This window comes from Phalacrocorax carbo, chromosome 3, assembly GCF_963921805.1.
Source record: "Phalacrocorax carbo chromosome 3, bPhaCar2.1, whole genome shotgun sequence".
NCBI lineage: Eukaryota > Metazoa > Chordata > Aves > Suliformes > Phalacrocoracidae > Phalacrocorax > Phalacrocorax carbo.
Window position 1 is genome coordinate 125,633,075 of NC_087515.1, and position 23,805 is coordinate 125,656,879.

Below are 23,805 nucleotides of genomic sequence, written 5' to 3' on the forward strand. Positions count from 1 at the left end.
CTAGCGCTTCTTGATTTATTAATAAATATGTTGCCACACAAATGGCTGCAACCCAGACACTATGTGGGATGATTTAACAGAACTCAGTGACACATGCATTTAAATTAATTTAGTTAAATAAATTTCATTTACAGGTTGATTTTTATAGACAACAGCAAAAAACATCCTGACATACATGGACATACATGGTTTCACAGTTACTTGCTTTTATTAGAATTGAAGCTGCAAATCTCTTTATCAGGGTACAAGAACTCCTCTTCAGATCTTCTTGATCTCCTGAGGGTCTTCACCCCAATGGGAAAGGCTCCCCAGGCTTGCACTGAGGCTGGGATCCATTGATGTAAGAAAATGGGAGATGCCTTAGATGCCTAGAGCTCTTGTCTGTGTGATTAGTGAGGTGTCAGTTTTAGGAACTGACTGGTGTCCTGCAAAGAAAAATTGGGTGATTAGCCAGTCCATCTATCTCAATCCAAAAATCAATTACACCTTGCCATCTCAGACTACTGTAGACATAAGGTAACACATAGGGTTAAGGACTACTGGAGATCCTTGTGATCTGGACCACTGACCTGTGTTTCTGGCCATAAGACAACCCAGATAAAATGAAGGGTGTGGATACTACTACTCAGCACGCACCACAACTATTCAGCTGCAGCTGTTGATGACCCAGAATACCTGGCAGGTTATAGTTTAAGAATAACACTAGTTTAGGAATAGAGAGCTGCACTGGAGAAAGTGGCTGATCCTCTCCCTTTCCTCCATGCCTTTTTTCTATGAAAAAGGTGACAAGGCTTCTCCCCTTTCTTGCATCCTTCAGCATTATGTTTCACAGAAATGCAATTAGATTAAATATAAATGCAAATGATTAAAAACAAGAAAAAAAAAAAAAAAAAAGAAAATATGTATGGGGTCCAGAAAGGGGTAGATCTGTTACAGCTCCTTTGGTATGAAATGTCACCAACTGCAGAGCTGGACTGTGGCATATTACAGCATCACTCTACATGGGATAACTCCTCTAGATGCAGATGCTTTCTCACTGATGCTGATGAAAAAATGCTTTATTCCTAAAGGGTGGAAATGTCCTGTGGCCCTTTAGTCTAATATCTGGCATTTTGCACCAGATAAAGTAACCAAGATGGAGAACTGCATCCCTGGTATGAGTCCTGGTTTGTTTAATGGTTATTCTGCGCTGATAAGCTTTCTTTTTTGGTAGTGCAAAGCTCCATGCTGTTGCCTGTGTGGACTGAGGGGGAGTCCTCCGAGCTGTCTCAAGACAGTTGTGTCCACCCTGCTTAGCAGAGACAGAGTTTGAGCACGAGCTGGTTCTGCCCTGGTACCAGACTCATGCCGGAAGAAGTTAGTAGTGATATGTGATATGTAACTGGTGATAGATGTTACTAGTGATATAGAGATTCAAAGGGTGTAGGCTTGAGTGTGAGATCAAAGCTGCATTACTGTCACAGCTGAGGTATAGTCGCAGAGAGCTTATGGAGAAAATGGCTCCCTTGCTGCAAAGGCAGCCAGCCCTGGCTCCGTCATCTGCAAGCTCCAGGACTCTCCCTGCTCATCACCAAATTCTCCCTGTGGTTTTTCAGAGAAAGCAGACTGGCATATTTTGGCACCACAGGGCTCTGCTTTTTTGTTACCAGCCACAAAACCCAGCAATTAGAGTGGGTTTTGGAGGGTGTAGGGGACTGGACATGGTGGCCTGTTGTGTCCCGAAAAGGGGGAAAAGCCCAGTAAGTCTGTTTGTTCTTGGTGCGGTGGCTTTTCTCTGGAGGACGTCGTCTTACCATTTGCAACATTTCAGCTTCCCATTGCGGCAGGTCCCAATGTCAACCAGAGGAGCAGAGCATGCGACGAACATGCAGGAGCCCCGGTTTTGCCGGCATGCTAAGGTGTCATCAGGTTCTTGGCTGTAAGCTGGAAAAAAAAAACAAAACAAACAAAACCCAAGGGAAAATTTATGTTCATTTGTCAAGGCAGAGGATTGGAGAGTTGTGGCATTGGACTAAATGGTGTGGTATGTGGTTTCCTGCCACAGTGCCTGGTTTGTGACTGGGGTAACCTGATCACATCTCCTTAAGCTCTGTATATCCTTATGAAATGCAAACTAACCAGAAGAGCAGGCTGTAACACTAGCATGGGGAGACAGTCTGCCTGATTAATAGTGACCCAAAGATAACTGTCTGCTTCCTTAGCATCTCTCCTGGAGACATGTGTTTGTCATTCCAGTTACACACAGAAATACCATCTTATGTGAAAAAGCCATAGGAAACACAGAAAATTATATTTTTAAGATTAATCTCACATTACTCTCAGAAAAAGAATGATGATAGTCAGATATAAATGTCTTAAATTCGTCAAACTTTCAGTTCAAGTTTCAGCAAATGTAAAGTGCATTTATGACTTATAAACTTTATCTCTTACTTTGAAGATCTTCCTCGCAGGAAGCACTGAGCATTCTGACTGTGAGCAGCATGCTCACAGGAAACCTGTGCACTGTGTTACCATATAAAATATGGTGAGGCTAACACAGATGGCATAAACCTTCATAAAAGATAAATCTTAATCGCAGCCAAATCATTGGGACTTACGCCCAGATAAAATATTTTATACACTAAAGTATACACTATAAAATAAAGTCAGTGACTGTTGTCATTAGTACTGTATACTGTAGAGATGCTATGCTGGTTTTACCAGGCCAGTGTGTTCAGAACTGAAAGGCCAAGTGCTCAGGTGGTGGCAAAGACTGCAGACATCATCAGGGGAACTGCCCGGGCTTATTCCGGCTGAAAAGCCAGCCCCAAGGCTCTGTTCAGAGTGTTTCCAGGCTAGACATTACTTGTTCCCACTGGGATATTCAGCCTGAGATTCAAATTATCTTTTTTTTTTTTAATGATTTAAATGGATGTCTCATATCCCCTGGAGCCTTGTATACCTGTGCACTTAAAAGGCAGAAGAGGCCCTTTATCACCTGCCCCAAATTCTTGCTAAGCACAAACCCAGTCACTTCACCCAGTACCTTCTGTACCTAGCTCGATTCACACCAGTTGTCAAACTGGACTCTATCCTTAATTTGAAAGTCATGCAAGATTTATTCTAAATTAGGTGTACCACCTTTCACCCGATTTGTCCTAGTGGTTCTCAACTTTTTTCTCTTAATCACATATTATTCAAGGATTGTGTGCTGTTGATTTCACTCAGCGGGTTTTAAAGACATCATCAGACTTTGGTTTCCCTTGTCTCCTAAATTAAAAAGCCCTACAGTGTTATGGGTCTTTTCTATGTGTAAGTATTTATGAAGAGATATAAAATGACTTGTTGCCCTTTCCCAGAGGCTCTCCTGGAATTGCACCATCCCTACAGCCATCTCAGGGATCACAGTTTGCTTTGAAAATGAGAATATTTTTTTGTAATGCATAAAATAGGAGTAGTCCAAGAAAGCAATCCGGAAGCACGCAGTACAGGCTTTACCTAAAGCTCCTACAGGTGCCTGCTTTTGGCCTAAGTAGTTCTACATTTCTTCATTGAGTAGACAGGCACTTGCTTGACTAGGAAATTAAGTACAACATTGAGTCTACTGCAGACAAAAGCAAATCCACTTAATGCACATGGACGGTAGGGAGTTCAGGTAAAGCCCCACAGTCATAACTACTTTTTTCCAAAAACACACGAGGTCTACTGATCTAGAATACACAGAAGGTAGGGGTGCAAATGTGAGGAGACAAATCTCTCACACTGAATGATGGTGTCTTAAGTATCAGGCTAAGAATTGCCTGAATACCAGGAGCATCTTTATTCCATCATGTCATCATGCAACTGCAACACAAGATGGCTAGAAGGGGACCATCAGTCAGATTATGAAGGACCTTGACTCAATAGCTTAAAGATCAGGACTATGACTCGGAAGAGGACTTCTAACACAAAAGTCATGCAAGCTGAGGACACAGAAGTGATCTGAACCTCAGCTCTTGGCTCTAATGGACTTCTCTGCTCAGGCACCCTTTTAGCCTCCATCTCTTCTATTTTCTATCTTACCTGGAGCAGCCTGGAAGAGGAAGAAGAGAACAGCAACGAGGAAGAAAAGGATCCTCATGTCTGTCAGCTGGTAGTGGGATAGTCTTTGCAGCTCTGAAGATACTTGAAGGTGGTCAGAAGCTGACGTTCCAGGCAGAAGGTGGCTAGTCCCTGTACTTATAAAGGCTCTTGGATGGAGCAGTGCAGACAACTAGGGGGCGGAGGAGTGGCTGTCTGAAGAACAGCGAGTTCATTGCCCTGTCACTATAGAGACTGGTGATGTATGAAGATGTTGCAACCTAACACATTTGAAGATGCGTGACCTGAGCAATGACCAAATCACACCAGCTGACCTGAGCAGCCAAATCACTCTGTGCTCACATGCCCTGTGCCAGCTGGTGGGTTGCACCTGGGGAGGGCACAGGATTGGAGGAGGAGGGAGGTGGGTTCCTCCGATCTACAATACTGTAAACCATGCAGATCTGCTGATGCCCCATGGCTTTTGGCCATAGTGTTGTGACAGGCTGTCCTCCCCCCAGCCACCAGGCACAGTGGTTGTAGCAAAGGCTGCGTAGCTGGCCTGCAAGGCTGTGTGAAACAAGAAGGCAACAGACCCTCCTCCTTGGGCACAGGAAGAGATCAGAGCTTCAGTCCTTGCTTGGATAAGAGTTGTGGGGCTGCAGCTGAAGAAGGCAGGGTAGGGGTGAAAGGGTTGTGGCCGTTCCCCCTCCCGGCCATGAAATCTGCAGACATGGGAGTAGCTCCTTCTCCCAGATGTTCTTCTACCATGGTTCAGAGCTCAGCTACCCTCTCCATCTTATATTTGTGACTTTAGCCATGGATTTGAAGAATACCAAATCTTGAAGAAGTCATTAGACAGAAAGAACTGGGCACCGTTGTGTGTTGTGCCAAACTGTCATAGGAAACTGCATCCCAAGTCCCTTTCATCAATCAGGTGAGCTCTGCCCTGAAACCAGTGAGGTCGTGTGTGTCTCTGCTGCTACAGGCACTGAATTCCCTGACCCCACTCTGACAGTCTGAACCTTCTTCCAATGTCTAGCCTTTGTGGAGAGCCTAAACCTACTCATTCTCTGCCCCAAGTGACCTCAGTTTAATATATTTCCGTTGCTGCTAGTCACCTCCCTGATGCGGTTATGAAGAAAACACATGTCCCTTTCTGAGTTCTTAGATTCAACATGCCAAATCTACTTTTGTGTGATGTCTCCACATCTCTTATCACCTTGTAACCTTTTTCTGTATCTGAAAAAAAAAAAAAGTGATTTTTTTTCATGCATGTGAAGGACCAGCCATATATAAGATGGAGCAGACAAAGTGTCACCAGAGCTTTGAACAACACTCTTAATACTTGTGCTTGTCTCCAAGAAATGCCACGCCTGAGACATGTGAGAACTGCAAGTGCAGGTTTTTTTTGCAGACAAACTGTATAAGCCAAGAATCATTAATGAAATCAAGTCATGAGGGCGCTTAATTTTTTACTGCTTCAGTGTGAGCCGCAAACCGAAGCAGTGGAGAGTAACAGCAGGAGGTGAGCTATGCCTGTGCACAGAGGGCAGAGAGACCTGCGTCTGCTGAACTGGCCACAACCAATTGGGTATAGGGCATGAAGTGAGTGCTTCACTTTGTGAAAAAGCACCTTAGCTCACTCTGTCAGGACTAGGATTTTAGAAACAAGCAGAAGCCTTCTTTACAGTGGAGGATAGATGAGAAGATTGAGGAGGTGTAAGAGGAGGCAGGTGGCAAAGCAGACAAATTCCTCTCCTTGCGTCACGAACTGTTGTCCCTAATCAGTTGGTTGGGAAACCATGCAATGCTGGCAGCGTTGCCACGGCCCCCTGAGGCCCAAGGGAAGGCGGGGAAGCTTCATTATCTGTCTGTCTCATGTGATGGGCACAACATTCACATGCACCCTCATCTTTATTTCTGAAAACAGGGCATGGCGGAAAGAGGGTAAGAAAGGGGTAGTCCGTAATCATAAAACATGGCCAGCACTAGGCTAGCCATTAAGGGCGAAGCTACTTGTTAAAATACCTGGATTTAGTGCAGATGGAAAATGCGCTTGTCTACTTGCATAATTCTCCGCTTGCCTGTCCCAGGGGGCAGATGTGTTTGTTTTGGGGAATGAGGCTGCTGAGCAAACCCTGCCAGGGTCTGCCCACAGCATCACACATTGTTCAATGCTCTTTGGAACCAAACAACACCAGGGAGAGGGAAGGGAATGGGGAGCAGCTCCATCCTCCTCACCTCCCTCCCCCAGCTCCAGCTGTAGAGCAGCAGCAATACTTGTCCCAGCTCTAGGCTCCCTCAATTGAAAGGTAAATACACCTGGGGTGAAAACAGCCCCTTGAAGACTGCTTGGCACTGGGAAAAGGGAGCCTGGGCGAGATGTCCCACTTCTTCTGTCTCCTTGAACACCAGGAGAAGATGCTGCCAAACAGTCACCATCATGCAGAGAAAGCAGTAGGGCTGTTACTGATGGGAAGGTGTTGATCTTGAGGGATCTGTTAGAGTTAATATTTGACCTGGCAGCAAAGGAGTGGGTGGGGAATTTTGCGTGGACCTGTCCTTGTGACGAAACCTCAATTCGTCACCCAGAAAGAGTGAGTTCATCTCTTTGGCTCACTGTTCCTTCAGGGGGCTTCTCGGTTTGTGGTTTGCCTTTTCAGCTTGAGAAACCGCTACTTGTGGTCTGTTTTCTGGGTTGTAGGACAAGGAGCGCAAATGTCTTTCAACCTGGAGAGTCCCAGCTTTTAATTACAACAGACGGACAACTAATCTGCCAGAAGAGAAAGGCAGAATTAATTTAGTTAAAATCTCCTATGGTCTAGGAATAAATAAACAGGTGGCAGCAAGCAAAGGCGTTGAGTTCCCCTGTCCCAAAGTTAAGTGCAAGGAAAGAATGATGGTGAGAGGCACAGACGTTTACAGACACAGTGAAGATGGCAGCGGGCAGAAGGTACATGATGCTTGTTCCCCTTGATGGAGCACTTGGCAGAGGCTGCTCATGCATGAAACTAGGTTTCAGTGGGGGAACTCCAGTCCTAGTGACTGAAGTGCCTGTCCCAGATGAGCCATGGGACCACCTCCAATCTGGCTGCCTGCCTGTGGAAGACAGCTGTGAGGGGAAAAAGTCACTGATCAGCAATTTGTTTGCAATGTCCTTATCCCAGTCGTTTTGAAAACTGTTTCCTTCATCAGGTAATCAAGGAGGTTTTGTGAGGTCCTGCATTACCTTTGGAAGGTGTGCATCAATTAAGAGATCTCTTCTCTACCATCTGGCTTGTACCATAGCTTGAGCTGCACTATCAAGTTTGGGTCCAGCTGCCTTCCTGCCAGCTCTCCAAAGGAAAAACCAAAGGTTTTCTAGGGAGGGAAGTTCTCAATAGACATGGGATGAGGAACTTATTGAGAAGAACTCTCAGTGGTCAGTGCATGAGAGAGAAAAACGAAAAAATTGGCATGGGAGAAGTGACACAGGAGAGCTGTGTGACCCATCCCACACGAGACCAACCTCGGGTTCCACTCAGGGGACACGGGGAGTGCAGGGGTGGGAAAGAGACTCAATGGGTTCCATGAAAATTGATTGAAAAGGGGAAAGTGAGCCTGAAGTTACCTATGTACAGCAGTGAGGGTGGCTGCTGGGGTGAAACAAAAGACCTTAACAGACATGAGGTGCAGCATCTAGAGACCAAAGTGGAGATCACCCTGTTTGGAATAACACCTCTAGGACTTAAACACTAGAGATGTGTTTTGTTGGGACAAGAGGGGAAACGGAGGCTCATTCTGTCCTGAATTTATCCAGACTAAATACCAGAGGTTTTTTTCAGGAAAGACTTGAGGGATGGAGAACCGAACATCCATGTTTGCAGTACTAAGTTGAACGGGACCAGGTTATGGGCAGTGAGATGTCCTCGCTAAATGGTTAGCTTGATATTTAAATGTTATCAAGATCTTTGTTTGGGTCAGTTAGCCATGTCCTGAACAAACCTGGGGCATGCTTCAGGGGTTAGCATAGACCAAGGACAGTTCTTGGTACACATTTTATATGCAACAGTCTTATTTTGGAGGCAAAGAGATCTGGTGAGTAGTATTCCAACTCACCAGAAAACTGTCCCTGGTCTTTTTAGTTGCTAATATAGATGTAAGTTTATTTCAGTCAGGCAGATTACTCAAGGCAGCTTCAAACATGGGTTACTGCTAAATCTGGAAGACTTCTCTCTCAAAAAAACAACTGAAGTAGGTGGAATATGTAGCCTTTAGGTGTCATTTAATACTTACAGGGTATGGTCCTGTCATAGATGTTGATTCAGAAGAAAATGATCAAGCCCCACTTGACAGATCCAAAGCTGCAGGAGTCAAGAGATGTTTCTTTTTCTTGCACAAACACAGTTTATAAAAATCTTTTACAGAATCTTTGCAAAATAACAGGGAAATGTTGGATATGTTGTCCTCCTCAGACTAACAGGACAGGAGGGTTGCCAATGGGGAAGTTGAGAGGAAAGGAAGGAAATAAAATGCTGCACAATCTCTGTATTAATTTGACCTCTTTTTGATTTCTGCTTTTCATTCATGTTTTTGGTTGGAGTTATTTTCAGACTCTTTAGAAAAAAAGGGCTAAAGTTGTGGGGAAGAAGCATCTCTTTCTTTGGCTTGATACAGTTCCAGATTCAGCGACATGAGAATCAATTAAATTGCTTAAAAATAGGCTCCAGTGCCATGGTGAAACCTCTAGTCTTTTCCTAATGCTAAAATCAGTCCTGTGTTGCCCTAACATCCTTTCAGGACAGATATAGGAAATTTTTGCAAAAAAATTGGACTTATTGCCTCCATGACTAGTTGTGATGGGAGAAAAGAAATCGATTTTGCATCTGTAACCATTGAAGAGAACGATGAAAAACACCTTGGTTTTGGACTTTTAGCACTATAGAGCTCATGGCTATAGTTGTACTATTGAATAGAACAGGACATTTCATTTACTTTATGACTACTATTGAACACAGGTCTGATATTTTCAAAAACAGTCTATATATCACCCCAAATCTTGTTTCTGGGTGGAGGTAGTTCAGACCTCATCACTGTGATTATGAAGTGGAGGTGGGGGGAGGGGGAGGAAGAGAGGGAGAGGGAGGAAGGGGGGAAGAGGGAGAGATTGCAATACTGGAGGTGTTTATTGATTGCCATTTTGTCATCCAACCACTCGTTGTCAAAAGTTGCTTGTACAGTTCTTCACACTCAACGTTCAGTCTTGCCATCCTGTATACTTTAGTATCTTCATCAAAACTGGTCGCTGTTTTAGCCATTCCCTTTTCCAAATCACTTGGGAATTATAGAATCACAGAATGCCCTGAGCTGGAAGGGACCCACAAGGATCATCAAGTCCAGCTCCTGCTCCTGCACAGGACATCCCGAATTTACACCGTGTCTCTGAGGGCGTTGTCCAAGTGCACATGTTCCAAGTGAACACATGAGACTGCACAGACTTACTTGTTTAAAAAGAATGCATGACTCAATGAACCTTGAGTCAAAACAGAGAAAATTACTATTTGTAACAATGAAAGATCACAGTTATTGGTTTAAGAAGACATTTATTTTTGTGTGTGAATAAAATAATAATATTTATAGTGCTTCACATCCTCCAAGAGCTGTATGAACCTGAACTGATTGAACATCCAAACATCCCCGTGAGGTAGGCTGGAATAGGTGGCCAAGATACCAAAGTGGCTTGTGTATTGAAAGCAAAAAAGGGAGTGACTTCAGCAAGGAAAAAGCCTGGATCTCCAGAAGCGGTGTGCTAACAGACCGTGCTCCCTGGAAGCTTCTTTTAATGCTTGTTTGCAGGAGGGTTTAGATAAAGGAGGAATCCATCAAAATTACCTCCTCAAGGCAGTGGCAATGTTGCTGGTACAAGGACTCTGACCCAGGAAAGCCTTCTCTTCTTACTCTGCCAAAATCCTGTAAGGATACAAAGGGTCTTGTTATTTTGCTGAAGTGTAATCTGAATTCAGGCTTTAAAAGCCTCAATACCTTCTAATTACTTTTCAGAATAAATGTACAGGGTGGGTTCAGCCTGCAGGCTTAAAACCCCATATTTAGATGCCTACATGTGTGCTGGGTATTTAAGTCTGCAGATATCCATTCCACACGACTATGGTCACTGGCAAACTACTTGTGTTACCACTGGTAATTAAATTTTGATTCAGCTCACCCCAAAATAAAGATCAGAGATTTGAGTTCAAATACTCCAAGGCACCTCAAATGACACTAAGCATCTCAATGTAGCTTACTCAAACTTTTTGTGTTCAATTTCAAAGATTTCTTTTCAAACAACTCAGGTTGAATCCTCAGCTGGAAAAAAAAAATTATATTTACTTCAGAATACCCTGTTGGTTTCAACTTCTGCTGCTGTATTGATCAACCCAGCTGAAAATCTAACAGCCCAATAAGAAGAGTTTTAATCCTGAACATTATCATCCATCAATATGGGTACGTTATGGGTACATTCTTCTGAGAAAGAGTGTTTCTGTAGAAAAATTAACACCTGGAACTAAATTCAAGATATCTTCTTGTTTTCCCAGCCCAAATTCTTCTTGGATCTGGCCCAACAGATGTTTTTACAGAAGTTTGGTGTTGGAGATTGGTCATCTGCTCCTACCAGCCTGTTCGCTGTCAGTAGAAATAGCTTCCTAAAGAGAATGATGATTCACAGAGACTATTCAAAGGGACAGAGTCATCCCTTTATAAAACCATTTAATATCATGTTGCTTCTGTACCATTTACTTTCCTGAGTTCCTAGGTGGGTGCTTCCTTGGCATCTTAATCTCCTGACAACAAACAGGTCCTAATGTTGGTCTAACTTGGGTTTCCTGAAACCACTGCCTGGCTGAGGATCCCCATGTGCTGAACTAACACTATGAAACCTCTTCCCTACAGCCTTCTCATTGCACTTTCTTCAGTTTCTGGGAACCTTTAAACCCTGGCAAGTCTATAAGTAGCAGAATAAAGAGTTCTGGAAAATTCAGAAAATATGGATCCGAGTCCATCCTTTCTTTTGAACTGGGTTCTGTCCAGTCACATCAAGGACTGAACAACTCCTGTCGGGACGAGTTGTGTCATCACAGCTGTCCTTTTCATCAAGACACAGGAATCTCTCCTAATTTGCCACTAAATATCGTGTATGTGATAGACAGTTACTGCAGGTGGCAATGATCATCACAAGGTAATCACTTGAACAAAAACTTTGTAAGAATTGAATGCCTGAGGCATATGTTATCCTAAGATAAAGTGCATGCCCCCAAAACATGTTCAAAACCTTAAGGAAAGAAGTGTTGCTATCAGGGAAACTCCAGACATTATTAGAAAACGGTCTCCAAAATCAAAAGCGAAATGCACTCCCAGTTGTCTCCAGTCACTAACAAATTCATTCTTCTTCACCTTTCTACAAGCTGCACAATGGTAGAAGAAGAGATGGGAATGAGAAGCAGAGTTCTGTGAACATTTTTCCTCCTTTAAAATTTAATTTTTAGGTCATTTTGGAAATGAAAACAACTGAGTAAGGAAAGAGACATTGTTTCCCTTGACGGGTGAAAATACTGTGAGATATTTTCCTAATAATTTCTTGGAAAAAAGTCTTTGTTTTCCCCCATCAAAATTCAAAATAAAAGGAAAAATATTGAATTCTGGGAAATTTTGACCCTCCTGAACTTTTGCTCTCATACATAACTTCCATCAGAATGAATTGTCTCCTTAAACACATATCCACAATCCACATGCTCATCCTCCATCTGGACTTTCTCACAAATGGCTGCCCTGCAAGCCCCATGGGGTTGTGCATATTATTCAAAGAAACAGTAGATAAAATGGAAGAACAAAAATGCCCTCTGATGCCCTTCAGTCCTGCAGCACTTACTTTGAACAGCATTTCAGCAGCCCCCCGTGGCATGAGCCGGAGGCAGCGAAGGTGGGTGGGCATGCCCCAGCACGGCAGAAATTTCCCTGGCTCCTGCACTGTGCGGTGTCCTCAAAAATAGGATCTGCAGAACCTGTGGGAAGGGGAAGACATTAAAATATCACTTTTCAGTCTAAAATTACAGTGTATATATAAATATGCAATATATCATGCGTTGCATTTTTAGGAAGACATGAGCACAGATGTTCTTGGTCCCATCTGCTGCACAGCACCATGCCGACAGCATGATGGTTGCTTTTTCCCCTCCTATGAACACACTTCTGCCTACAAGCCTTTTTATTCTTTGTAGGGTTTACTTTGCTTCTCACCTGGAGCAGCCTGGAAGAGGAGGAGGAGAACAGCAAAGAGGAGGTAGAGGATCCTCATGGCTGCCGGTCAGTCGTGGACTGTGTGTCCCTGCAAAGCGCCTGAAAGATCGACGGAGGATGAAGTTTGAGGAAGAGGCTAGGAAAGTCAGCTGGTATTTATAGGGCCTGCGGGATTATGCAAGGTTGATGGCTGAGTGCTTCGTCAATAAGTAACTGCAACCAACCTTCTGGAAAAAAGGCTGGTTATCCCCCTTATCGCAGGTTGCAATGAAATGTGCAGTGAACATGTTGCAATCGTCAAGGGTGAATTTCCAATGACCGTGTCGGTTATATAATGTGACCATCAGCCAAGCCCGACCGAGCCGCACCAATTCGAACGGCTTTTGCAGACCTGCTTCCATCACAGGCACGGCATGGGTCAGGCAGAGGGCTTGGGAGTCAGCCACCGTTGGGGTCTGGTCCCAGTGTTGGCCCTGGATCAGTCACTCACTGGCAAGTCACATAACATTTTGTCTCCATCTCCCCATCCCTGTCACCAGGCAGATGATGTCAAAGGCAGAGGAAAGCACTGGGAAACATTTGAGGCAATTCAACTTTGCTTTGGCATTTTTCAACAGGTTTCAGGACATCCTCACCCACTGCAGAGGACTGACACAAAGTTCTCTCCCTCCTTTAATTCTCGCTTATAGGCTCCCTTGAGTGCTTGCTATTTTCACCAGCTTTTGATGTCCCCTTTTTGTTTCCACTCATATTGCCCCAAAAGATTGGGAGAATGGGGCTGATTCTGAGTTTCTGCATGACTTAGTGGCTAATTTTAGCCCTGGAAGAGCCGAGTTTGTGAAGTGAAGACCTTTGGCTTGTTTTTAAAAAACTGAGTTCAGCTGAAATGGATGGGCGAACATAATACCTCGAAGTGCAACATCTTCTTGGGCTTCACTTCAGAGCATGATTCCCGTGGCTGTAAATTTTCTGAGAAACATTGGGTAGGGGATCGAAACACTGAAGGTACTTCTTCATTAAATCCTTGGCTTGTAGATGCCAAAGGACTGCAAGTTTTGCACCCGTGGGAATCCTCCCTTTGCCCAAATACTGTCACACATAATAAACAGGTTAATCTCTGTCAAAGCCCAGATGTTTCTGCAGTTCCTAGCTCTGGCATTCTGGTTCAGCGGTTTGCTTCCTTATTACCTCGTTTATTACATTTAGCTGGGAGTTAATGGTATTTTTGTTCTAAGAATTATTAGTTGGGTAAAAACATTACCAATGTTTATGTTTAATCTATGTACTAACAGGCAAGCTTAAGCGGCTGGGAAAGTAGCAACAACGTGAGTTACTTCAGTGTTTATGCAGCAAATGACAGTGTGATAAACACTGATTTTCCTCTTCCACCCATGAAATCTAATTAACCAGGAAATGCCAAGAACTCCAGAATGTCCTTTTCTGTACCCGTGCCTTGGAAATGATGTCTTTTTTTGCCAGCAACCCTCCAGCTTTCTCCGTTTCTATGCAGAGGAGAGGTGATTTGTCACTCCTTTCTTTTCCCTTTCAGTGATTTGTCGGTGGGACACCCTGACAGAGAGACAGACACTTGACCTGCAACACGAACATGAAGAAATGCTCTGGCTTTTATGAAGACCCACTGAAATGTGAATTTTCCCCATCTGCCTTTCCTTTAGACAGGGCAACAGTGTTACAACATTTTGCAAACAAAAGTATGGGTTTGGGGCACTCATCACCTGTGGAATATTATAAACCTATTATCAGAGTCAAATTGTTCAAATTTCAGTGATGCAAATTGCCATAGCATTCATAGATCTCGCTGAACAACTGTACTTCTTGCCAAAGGAAAGCAGCCCTCTAAGAAACTGAGCAACATTTTAGGCCCTACTAGCACAGGGAGCCTGAACATGTCATTCAGAGCAATAGGAAAATTCCATTACTTTAGTTCCTAGTGAACACAGAGAGGTGCAAGCTGGTTGTTTAATACCAGGCCAAATTTGTATAAAATGCCTGAAGAGCCAAGCAATTTGTGCAGCACAGTAGCGACCTGGGGCTGCAACATGACAGTGTATGCATGGAGCTGTGTCCCACGGCAGTCAGGGCCAGGAAGGACTCCTGGAGATCCCTGTTGAACGTTAACTTCCAGACATGAGCTGGGAACTCAAGGAGTTGTAGGTACCTACCCCAGATAAATCAAGCTCTCTAAGCAAATAGGTGTTGGGGGGACTTTACTTAAAACCTTATGCAAGAATAAGGCAATGCAAATAAGACATAAAAGATTCCATGAGAATATTGGTAGGAAATGAGAGAAAGGAAATACATGGATGATGCTCAAAAGCCATTTAATTTTGCCTTTGACATCAGGAAGACATGGCCAGTTTATAATAGCAGAAGCTCCCTTACCTGTGCTCCAACAGCTAACGCCAAAGAAGAACTTGGTACATCAGCAAACGGAGATCATGAAGGACACAATATCTGAGAATGGTGCTCCCCTTCCTTCTCTCTGTTTTATAAATCTGTAAGGTATGAATAGATATTTATGTTTTGATGTTTGCTGAACAGTTCTGCTGAATTTTACCTTAGAAGCACAGCTTTCCAAAGGCGATATCGCGAGCAAAATTTGAAATGCTGAGTGGGGCCAGCGCTTGCAAACATTACCTCCTTCTTACCAATAAAGGAGCATAAAATGACTGAACAGATTTCTCAGTCTTCTGCAAAGCAGGTATTTTTCTTCTCTTTTTCCCTTCTTGGTTGACAAACTGTGTCCCATAAAAGTTAATGAGCTTTTGGCATCAACGTTTTCTCAAAGTTCTCTTAAGCACAACAGCCGATGGCTAATAAAATGTTGAGATGAGGGTTTTTTAGAGCCTAAAAAATATTATACCTTTGAGAATGGTTACTTATAATGGAATACATTTATTTGGACACTGGTAAGACTTGATTGTGTAATTTAAACTGTAAGTATGCCTTTAAAACTGCACAGGCATATGGTTATTTATGAAAGCATATGCTCACATCCCACTAAAACCAAGTCCATGTTAGCACATACTTCAGTATTCTCCTGGCTTTCCTAATTATGGCACAAATCCTTACAATACATGTAGAGTGATTTATGTCTGCAGTGCTTCATCATCCATTAGTCACCAGTAAGTTAGTTACGTTAATAATGTGTTCTTTAATTGTGCCCTTTGTCTGACGCTTCCAAGTTTTAGCAAACAAGATAAAAGAGCATAGACTGAACTCTCACATTCATTTTATCACCACCATCATGTACACACCAGGCAATTTTAAAACACACATTCGGGTTTTCCTACTTTCGTAGCTGGCTAGCCTGCTTTTACAGTTTTCTACTGGGGAAACCAACGTCAATCGAATTTACAGCTCTTTCCTTTGCAGTGTAAGGGGGTGGTTCTCTCCCACAGCTGACTGCAGATAGCTGGTGGTAAGAGACATGCACTCTCTGCCTGGATAGCTACAGGTGAAGCTGGCATCCAAGCTGCTTCTCCATTGCGTCTTACATCTCTTGACACATAGGCTTATCACTCAGTTCGGGGAGGGGGTAGCTCAGACCAATCACTGTGTGTAGTCTCGACCACTGCCATGTCCATTTATTAACTTGCCATCCTGCAGGGTATCCTTTGGCATCATCTTGCTAAGGCACAATGAGAATGGGAAGATGAGAGCTGATATTTCTTCATCCATGGAGCTACATCAGTGGAAATCCTCTAATAGATACACTTTGCTCTTTTGCACAGTATTCCCACATTACTTGTCAGTATGTCATTTCATAGAATTACAGAATCATTAAGGTTGGAAAAGACCTCTAGCTTCATCAAGTCCAGCCATCAGCCCAACACCACCGGGCCTCCTAAACCATGTCCCCAAGTGCCACGTCTGCACATTTTTTTAACACCTCCAGAGATGGTGATTCCACCACCTCTCTGGGCAGCCGCTTCCAGTCCCTGAACACTCTTTTGGTAACGACATTTTTCCTAATATCCAATCTAAACCTCACTGACATAGCTTGAGGCCATTTCCTCTTAATTCTATCACCAGTAACTTTGGAGAAGAGACCAACCCCCCCCTCACTCCAGCCCCTCTCAGGCAGCTGCAGAGAGCGAGAAGGGCTCCCCTCAGCCCCCTCTTCTCCAGGCTAAACCCCCCCCAGCCCCCTCAGCCGCCCCCCAGCACACTTGTGCTCCAGACCCTGCCCCAGCCCCGCTGCCCTTCTCTGGACACGCTCCAGCCCCTCAAGGCCCTTCTTGTCCCGAGGGGCCCAAACCTGAGCCCAGCATTCGAGGTGGGGCCTCCCCAGGGCCGAGCACAGGGGCCCCATCCCTGCCCGGCTCCTGCTGGCCACACCAGTGCTGACACAAGCCCGGGGGCTGGTGGCCTCCTTGGCCACCTGGGCACTGCTGGCTCATGCTCAGCACCCCCAGGGCCTTCTCTGCCGGGCACTTTCCAGCCACTGCCCCAAGCGTGTAGCATTTCACATGGGCTAAATGACTACACAAGGCTCAAAGCAATGGCTATCGGACACTTTTTACCTCTGTTCTTCCATCAGTCTTCACTGTGCTTGTGATAGCCAGAATAGTTCTTTATTAGAGAAACTCCTTAAAACCTTTAGAGGAAGAAAAGTACAGCAAAGAGCAGTTAAGAACCCTGATGTGCAAGAGACTTGCTAGCATCACTGAAAAGGCACAAATCTGAGGTGGGCAGAAGAGGAGGCTGCAGAGCCTCTATGCATGTAAGGTTCAGGGATGCTGCAATGTTGAGGTCTGGGAACCTAGTCAATAATTACCTACTGTTGGTTGCTTTGATCTCAGTTGCATTTGGCCTCATGTTGCAATCCATACAGTGAGTCAATATTAAATAGACCTGTAACATGATGACACTGAAAATAAGCATAGAATGTAATATCCTCTGTTCCCCTAAATCCTGTGCAAAAGGAAGGTTCCCCTGTAAAGATGAGGTGTGAGAAGGAAAAATAATCAGTGTTTGAGAAGAAGTCTGGAAGGCAGGATCTCCTGCATATTATGGAGAGAAGACTAGCACTTCTCTGGTCTTGCATGATGAGTTTCCTGATCTGTCACACAGTGCTAATGTTGCTGGAGTGATGCTTTTCCTGGAAGGTGCTGAGGCTTCTGTGTGGGTGCTATCAGATGAAATAGTACAGAAACTTTAATTTTTAAGAATTACTGTGCAGTTGGCTATGAACTAAAACACCCGAACTGTTTTCATTAGATGGTGAGCAGTGTCTACATGTTTCTCTCTGTGCAGCACCAAAATGGCTACTCCCGTGATGTATCGGGTGGATTTCTTTTGACTCTGGTACAGCATCATCAAAAGTAAAATCACTGGAGCTCCTTTGGCTCTTGTTAGGTAGGAAGCTGCTAATGCTGCAGCCACAAGAATTGGAGCCATATATATATATGTCACAGGTCAGCGTGCCATTGACCTTCACCTGCATATGCATGCTTGTTTTCATGTGTAATAGACATTGTGTCTGCTACATCTGAAATCTCATTATAACCTGTCGATTTGTAGCTAATACAGTTAGAGTCTGAACAGTGATTCAGCTGATCTCTCTGTATCTGTACAAACAGATTAAAAACACCAGGACATGGTCACTGAAACTCGATCATCCATAATATTAAATTATTAGGACAGCCCTAGCAGTTTTGACCTCTGCCATCTCTCTGCCAAAAATTCCCGGGCTGTTTCAAAGATGACTCCTGGCTAGGAACTATTCCAGTAGGCGGTCTGATGTGGTAACCTTGTTTTGGAGGCCAAGACAGTTACACAATATGGGTATGGTCGCATCATGCCAGAGGATCTCAGGACCTAAAGCAAGGCACTGTTGCTAGTACACAAGTATAGCTTTCCAGACTGTATCTGCAGCTAATCATATTACAGGTATTTGTATTTGTCTGTTTTTACACCAATTGCAAATGAGCCTTTAAGAAGCTGCTCGTGCAACTGCTTTCCTTCCCTCTACCCATAGCTCAGCTGTCTTGAACACCCCTCTGTCCTGCTGCTAGCAATCTTTCCTTTGCCATACACAATTTGGGATTAAAACAACTATCTTCTACACAGATCTGTGTCCTGATTAAAGTTTGGAGTTGCACAGGGTTTTCTCCCCATGCCTGTCCCAGTGATTAGGTGCCTGTGAGTGACATCTAAATCCCACGTTGGAAGTCAGCCATTGCAGATCTCTGCTTGAACAGATGACACACAGTGGGGGATAATAGTAAAAGTAAACGTTATCACCAATCTAACAAACAAAATATGTCCATAGAGTTAGAAAAGATGCATTGAAATATAATCCTTTAAAGAACAAACTAAAGAAGCCACTGGGAGATGTCCCTTATAATAAATACCTAGTTACTGCATTTTACTTAGTTACTTCGTTTCTAGCCCTCTAGAAAGCAGCTCACATCTTCTAAAGTCAATATCACAGGCAAAACCCAGTTATGTAAATAATGATGTAATCAAGTACATAACCAATTTCCAATGTTCTGAATGATCAGTGCGTTGTGTAATGCAGGCAGGGGCTGGAGGTGTATGTGGTATTTGCTTTCTACCACCCAGTGGGCAGCACCTGGCTGGGGACCAAGAGGTCTTTCCTTGTGCCTTCATCACCAAATTGCTTCCCAATTTCTAGTTTAAGACACATTTCAGTTAATTTTCTGGCTGGAACTGTGCCCTTGCAGGTTGAAAACACCTTAGTATATGACTATGCCGTTTCTTAGAGGTCGGAGGCAGGGCCCTAAGTGTCTCCTTGATATCTGCTGTCTCTGTCCCTTAAATATCTCCTTGAGGATAAGGAGAGATAAGCATCTATCAGGTAAGCCTCTGGGCACGCCATGTAAACCTGCTGTCCACCTCTCTCCTTATTTCATCTCCCCATCCATGGATGATGTTTCCCTACCACTCTGGTCCCCATGCTGGGAGTATTTGGGATCCAGTCTTAGCTGGGAGCAGGACTGATACTGCAGCATCTGTAGAGGCCAGCCTGAAAGAATCCTTCAAAAGGAAAAGGAAGCCACTGAGCTGTTAATTTTCGAGCTCCCTTGTTCACAGATACACTTATAGGGCATAAGCCAACCTGATTTTCATCTGCTGAGGTTGACAAAATGCTCAAGGCCCTTTGAAAGGATCCAAACCCACAGCAGCTAAAGGGTCACTTCCAGCCTCCTGTATAAAGGTCTCCACAGAGCCACCCACGGCTAATAGCTCCCGCTCCCTTGTGCATGACTTTGCTGGGAAACCATGCCTTTAACAGCAGCACCTCAACCCCCTGCTCCTAGGATGGGATTCCTCCTGGGTAATGAGCCAGACACTGCCAGGCAAATGACCTTTGGAAAGGCCAAGACTTGCTAGCAGTATTAGGAGCTGCATTTCTCAAGAGGTCTCTGTACAGTTTTCACACCCACCTCTTTGCTGGGGGTCTAAAACACACTTTCACCCACCCTTCAGAGGGGTACTGTGTATGGTTTTGTGGGTTTTGGTACAAAGAGCACATGTAAAGGTTTGGCCTTAGTAATAGATTAGAAAAATATAGAAAAAAGCCTATTTCCTTATCATTGCAAAGACGTGTCACTTCTTCACAGGCAAGCCCCACGGATCACTGCTCTTTAGGTAGGACCTGCAAGACAGAGTCCTCTGGGCTGCCTGGTCAGAACAACAGATGCTGATTGTGGATAGGTACATATTTGGCCTTAAAATCTGGGTTTTCTTTTCTAACTCCTTCCATTGGGTTGGGGCAGAAGGATAGATGGTGAACAGGGAAATTTTGGTATGCTAAAAGTTATTTCTCTGTGCTGATGTGCTGATGGAAGCTTGTGATGGGTGACAGTGGAGCCAGTTCAATAGTGGGCCAGATGGAGGTTGCCAGAGGAAGGACGGGAAGGAAAGTTGTGTCAACGATGGAACTAAATATGACAGGGGCCGTTCCTAAGGCAGCTAAGACAGCTGGCCACCCCTGTACTGTTAAACTGTTTCACAGAACAAGGTGGTTGAATTAAAACTATTGGGAATGGTCCTTGGCCCATGCCAACCCCCAGCTGTGCCCAGGGATAGTTTGGGTCGGTGCTAGTTGTCCTGGGCCCAAACTGTGCCGGGGTTAATTGATATTATAGAGCCATGATCCTGTACCTCTGCCCCTACACTGGTTTGTTTCCCAACATGGGCATGATGCTGCCTCAGAGAATTTTGCTACGGATGTTCTCACAGGAGAGGGTAGATAGAGCTTTTCCCTCTTTCCTTCCCCTTCACTCATTCCTCCTGTCCCCAGAACACTCATCAGTTATGCTTATATTCTATTTGGACCAAAGCTGTTGCAATCACACCACAAATAAGTGAAATCTCAGGCTTTTCTCCTATGATGTAATTGGCCATTTTGATTAAAACAGTTCTTTATTTGATCAGCCATTTCACCAGTATAAAGGACATGGGTCTTGTGTAGCGATTCAGTTGCAAGAACAATTTTGAGTACAGGCATATGATTTAAAATGCCAGAAGCAGGAGGGAAGGAGGGAAAGAAGGAAGGAAAGAAGGAAGGAAGGAAGGAAGGAAGGAAGGAAGGAAGCAAGCAAGCAAGCAAGCAAGCAAGCAAGCAAGCAAGCAAGCTGTGGGACTGAATCCTATTTGGCAGACAGCTCCTGTTCTTAAATAAGTGACAAAACCCCAGGGAAATATGCATACAAAGAAAAGAGAATTTGGTTGATTTTTCCATGCACAAAAGACTAAGAAGCAGTTGTTCATGTTCCACTGGTACAAACCTGGTGAAAAGGGTGTGCTGGGAGAACAATATGGCCATGAGATCAGGCACTCATGAAAAGTGTACTGATAATAGCAAGGTGAGGTCTGCCAGGTCTCCCAGCTCTTTCAGGTGGGGAAGTGAACGTTACCCAGATATGCTGCATGGCTTTCCCCCTGCCTTTCTTCAGCTGTATGAAGTAGGGATCTCACCCTGCTAGATAAAAAAATTACTCTTGATTGCATCTCACTATTAGCATTGATGTCTGCTCACAAGGGTGGTCCTTGTGCTTTGTCTATGTCTTTTTGGACTTTGTTCTAACATTTGTCCAGTTCCTAAGGAGACAATTTGACATTCACTCAGGGGTATATCCTGGGTCTGCATCTGGAAAAGCAAGTGAAAAATAGCAGAGAGGTGAAAAAATACCATTATGAATGCAGGTCTTGACCCCGGTGTCACAAAGAGATTTGAATATTTGGCTGAAACAGTGGAATAAACATGTTAGACAGTTTTGGCTCAAAAACCTTATGTAAGAGAAAGGTGCACCCCATAGATATATATGTGTGTGTGTGTGTGTGTTTACACGTTTGGAGATTGCAACAGAGGTAGATCTAAGAAATTGCTTTGAGCCCTTTTATTGATGTTTTGCCCTAAAATCATTCAAAGGAAGTATTTCTTGTGGATGTCTTGGCTGATAATCCATCTCATACCACATCTGGTTTATGGTCTGATTTTAAAGATATCAGTGTATTATCTGAAAGCTCTTCTGCCTCCTGGTATCAGCCACATGCTATTACCAAAGTATATATTGGGAAAGAAATAATCCCCAGCAACTGTCTGCTGGGGCCGTCTTGGCCCCACATTATAACATAAGAACAAGCAATGCCGTATTTGACCATCTATGTCTAGACCCTTTTGACCTTGCTGGTACTGCCTGCCTTCACAGCCTCCCATGGCAGCAAGGTTGACAAGGTTGCTACCTGCAAATGTCAAGATCTCTTTCTTGGGTTGTAACTGCCAGTCCAGTGTGACAGTCTGGGTTATTTTCCCCTAGATGTAGTGTACTGAAGGACTTCCATCACCTATTTTCCCACTCACTCCATTTTACGAAGTTTCTTGCAACAGGCACAGCTTTTAAATATCTGAAATAAAAACTGCAAACCTGGAGATTTCACTATTTCCTTCTTTTTCCATGTCAATCCTGAAGATATTTACAAAAATTCATCCACACACTGAAGACTGGGACACCCCATGGATGACCGGCGGTCACAGCCCTGGGACCTCTATCCTCCTTTGCACTAAGGCAGGGATGAGCCTTAGGTGTAAATAAGGATAGGGATAAGAACCTCCAGGCATAGACCTGACCAGAGAAAACAAGAGACCCAAGGATTGGGGTTTAGGTCTTAATAGACTCCATAACTTCTCTAGCATTGAATTCATTGGTGATTCAGATACTGAGGGAAAAAGAGGCCGAAGACCTTGTTGTTAGTGCCTAGGAGTTAGTTTCCATCCACAAACAGGAGGATCTTCATGCTTAAAAATGACCCTGCAGAACAAAAATGGCCTTACCTTGATCACTAACAGGAACGCATGACCTTGTCCTCAACGTAGACACTGAGCCTTGAGCAAAGAGGGTGAAGGGAAATGAAAACGAAACTTCAGCTTCCAGGGCAGTCATGGGATCATGCTAGAAGTGAGCACAGCCCAGTGACACAGGAGTGGCGCAGATGCTTATACAGCCAGAAAAAATTCTTGCTGCCTGACGGTTATTTAAAGTATCTGTAGTTATTTTCACCAGACACAGGAAATAAAGAGCTGGACCCGATCCAGTGCTGTGGACAGGGGTCCCAACTCAGGAAAGTGGGGTTTGTACTTACAGGCTTCGTGTCATCCTCTGGTCAAGCTCACTGTATGTCGATATTTCGAGTAAGCTTTTGTATAATGCACCTCATTAGGACTTATAATAATTTCCTGAGCACTGGATTTTCATTGGAAAATAAAGATATATCTGAAATAGCATTTGTTACAAGGATTTACATTTTTACGGAATATTTTTAAGCCTTGCTCCCTCACACTTCCCTATCTGATACAGCCTCCAAAATTTCCTTGTTTATGCGAGGTAGAGTGTTTTAACTAGAAAAATTCAAAGACCCTCAAGATTATTAAATAACTCGGTTATTAAGTAATGTGTGACAACTTTCCTTGCACAGGAGACATCAGGTTCTATTGGCTGGTAAACCGTCCCCTTGGCTAAACCTCATCACCAGCCAGCTCTTGCCTGTATTGTGACTCAAGTCACTCCTGCTTTAAAAAAAATAAAATAGACTTTAAAAAGTCTTAAAAGTTCATCCCACTGAAAAGTGAGAATAATAGTAAATCTCGGCGTTTTTCTTTTATGAAATATTAAAACTGTTCCCATTGGCTGCAGTGCAAATAATTCTTCTAACCAGAAGTTCTATGCCAGAATAATACTTACCAGATACTGTTCTTTCAGGTGTGTGCTAGCACTCCCAGCAAAAGATCTAGCAACCTGTACTGTATTGGGGCTTTTTTCAGCTGTAGAAGATCTGCAAAAGGAAATACCTGAGTTTCTTTCCATTCAGAGAAGTTAAAGGGACAGAAAATCACATTACAGGGTAGTGGTATAAATCTTACTCCGGTCAGCAGCGATCGCAGCTGAGTGAATGCACTCAGCTCATACAGGATTTGGCAGGTGGAGATTCTGGCTGCAG

General features: G+C 43.9%; 2 protein-coding genes across 3 annotated transcripts; both read right to left on the reverse strand.

Moving 5' to 3' along the window:
- Nucleotides 1–94: 94 nt before the first annotated feature.
- LOC135312692 (gallinacin-9-like) lies at nt 95–4,235 on the reverse strand. 2 transcript variants are annotated; one of them, XM_064448247.1, is made up of 3 exons: nt 4,042–4,225; nt 1,794–1,923; nt 95–425 (listed from the first exon to the last, which is right to left on the reverse strand). In XM_064448247.1, exons 1-3 carry the CDS (start codon nt 4,097–4,099, stop codon nt 407–409), a joined length of 207 nt encoding a protein of 68 aa, XP_064304317.1. In that variant the 5' UTR covers nt 4,100–4,225; the 3' UTR covers nt 95–406. The 2 variants fall into 2 exon arrangements, with proteins under 2 accessions (XP_064304317.1, XP_064304318.1); XM_064448248.1 differs by lacking the exon at nt 95–425 and having other exon boundaries at nt 1,790–1,923; nt 4,042–4,235.
- Nucleotides 4,236–11,940: 7,705 nt separating this feature from the next.
- LOC135312693 (gallinacin-10-like) lies at nt 11,941–12,453 on the reverse strand. Its single transcript, XM_064448249.1, has 2 exons — nt 12,313–12,453; nt 11,941–12,077 (listed from the first exon to the last, which is right to left on the reverse strand). The coding sequence occupies exons 1-2, from the start codon at nt 12,368–12,370 to the stop codon at nt 11,941–11,943; spliced, it is 195 nt and encodes a 64-aa protein (XP_064304319.1). The 5' UTR covers nt 12,371–12,453.
- Nucleotides 12,454–23,805: the final 11,352 nt, after the last annotated feature.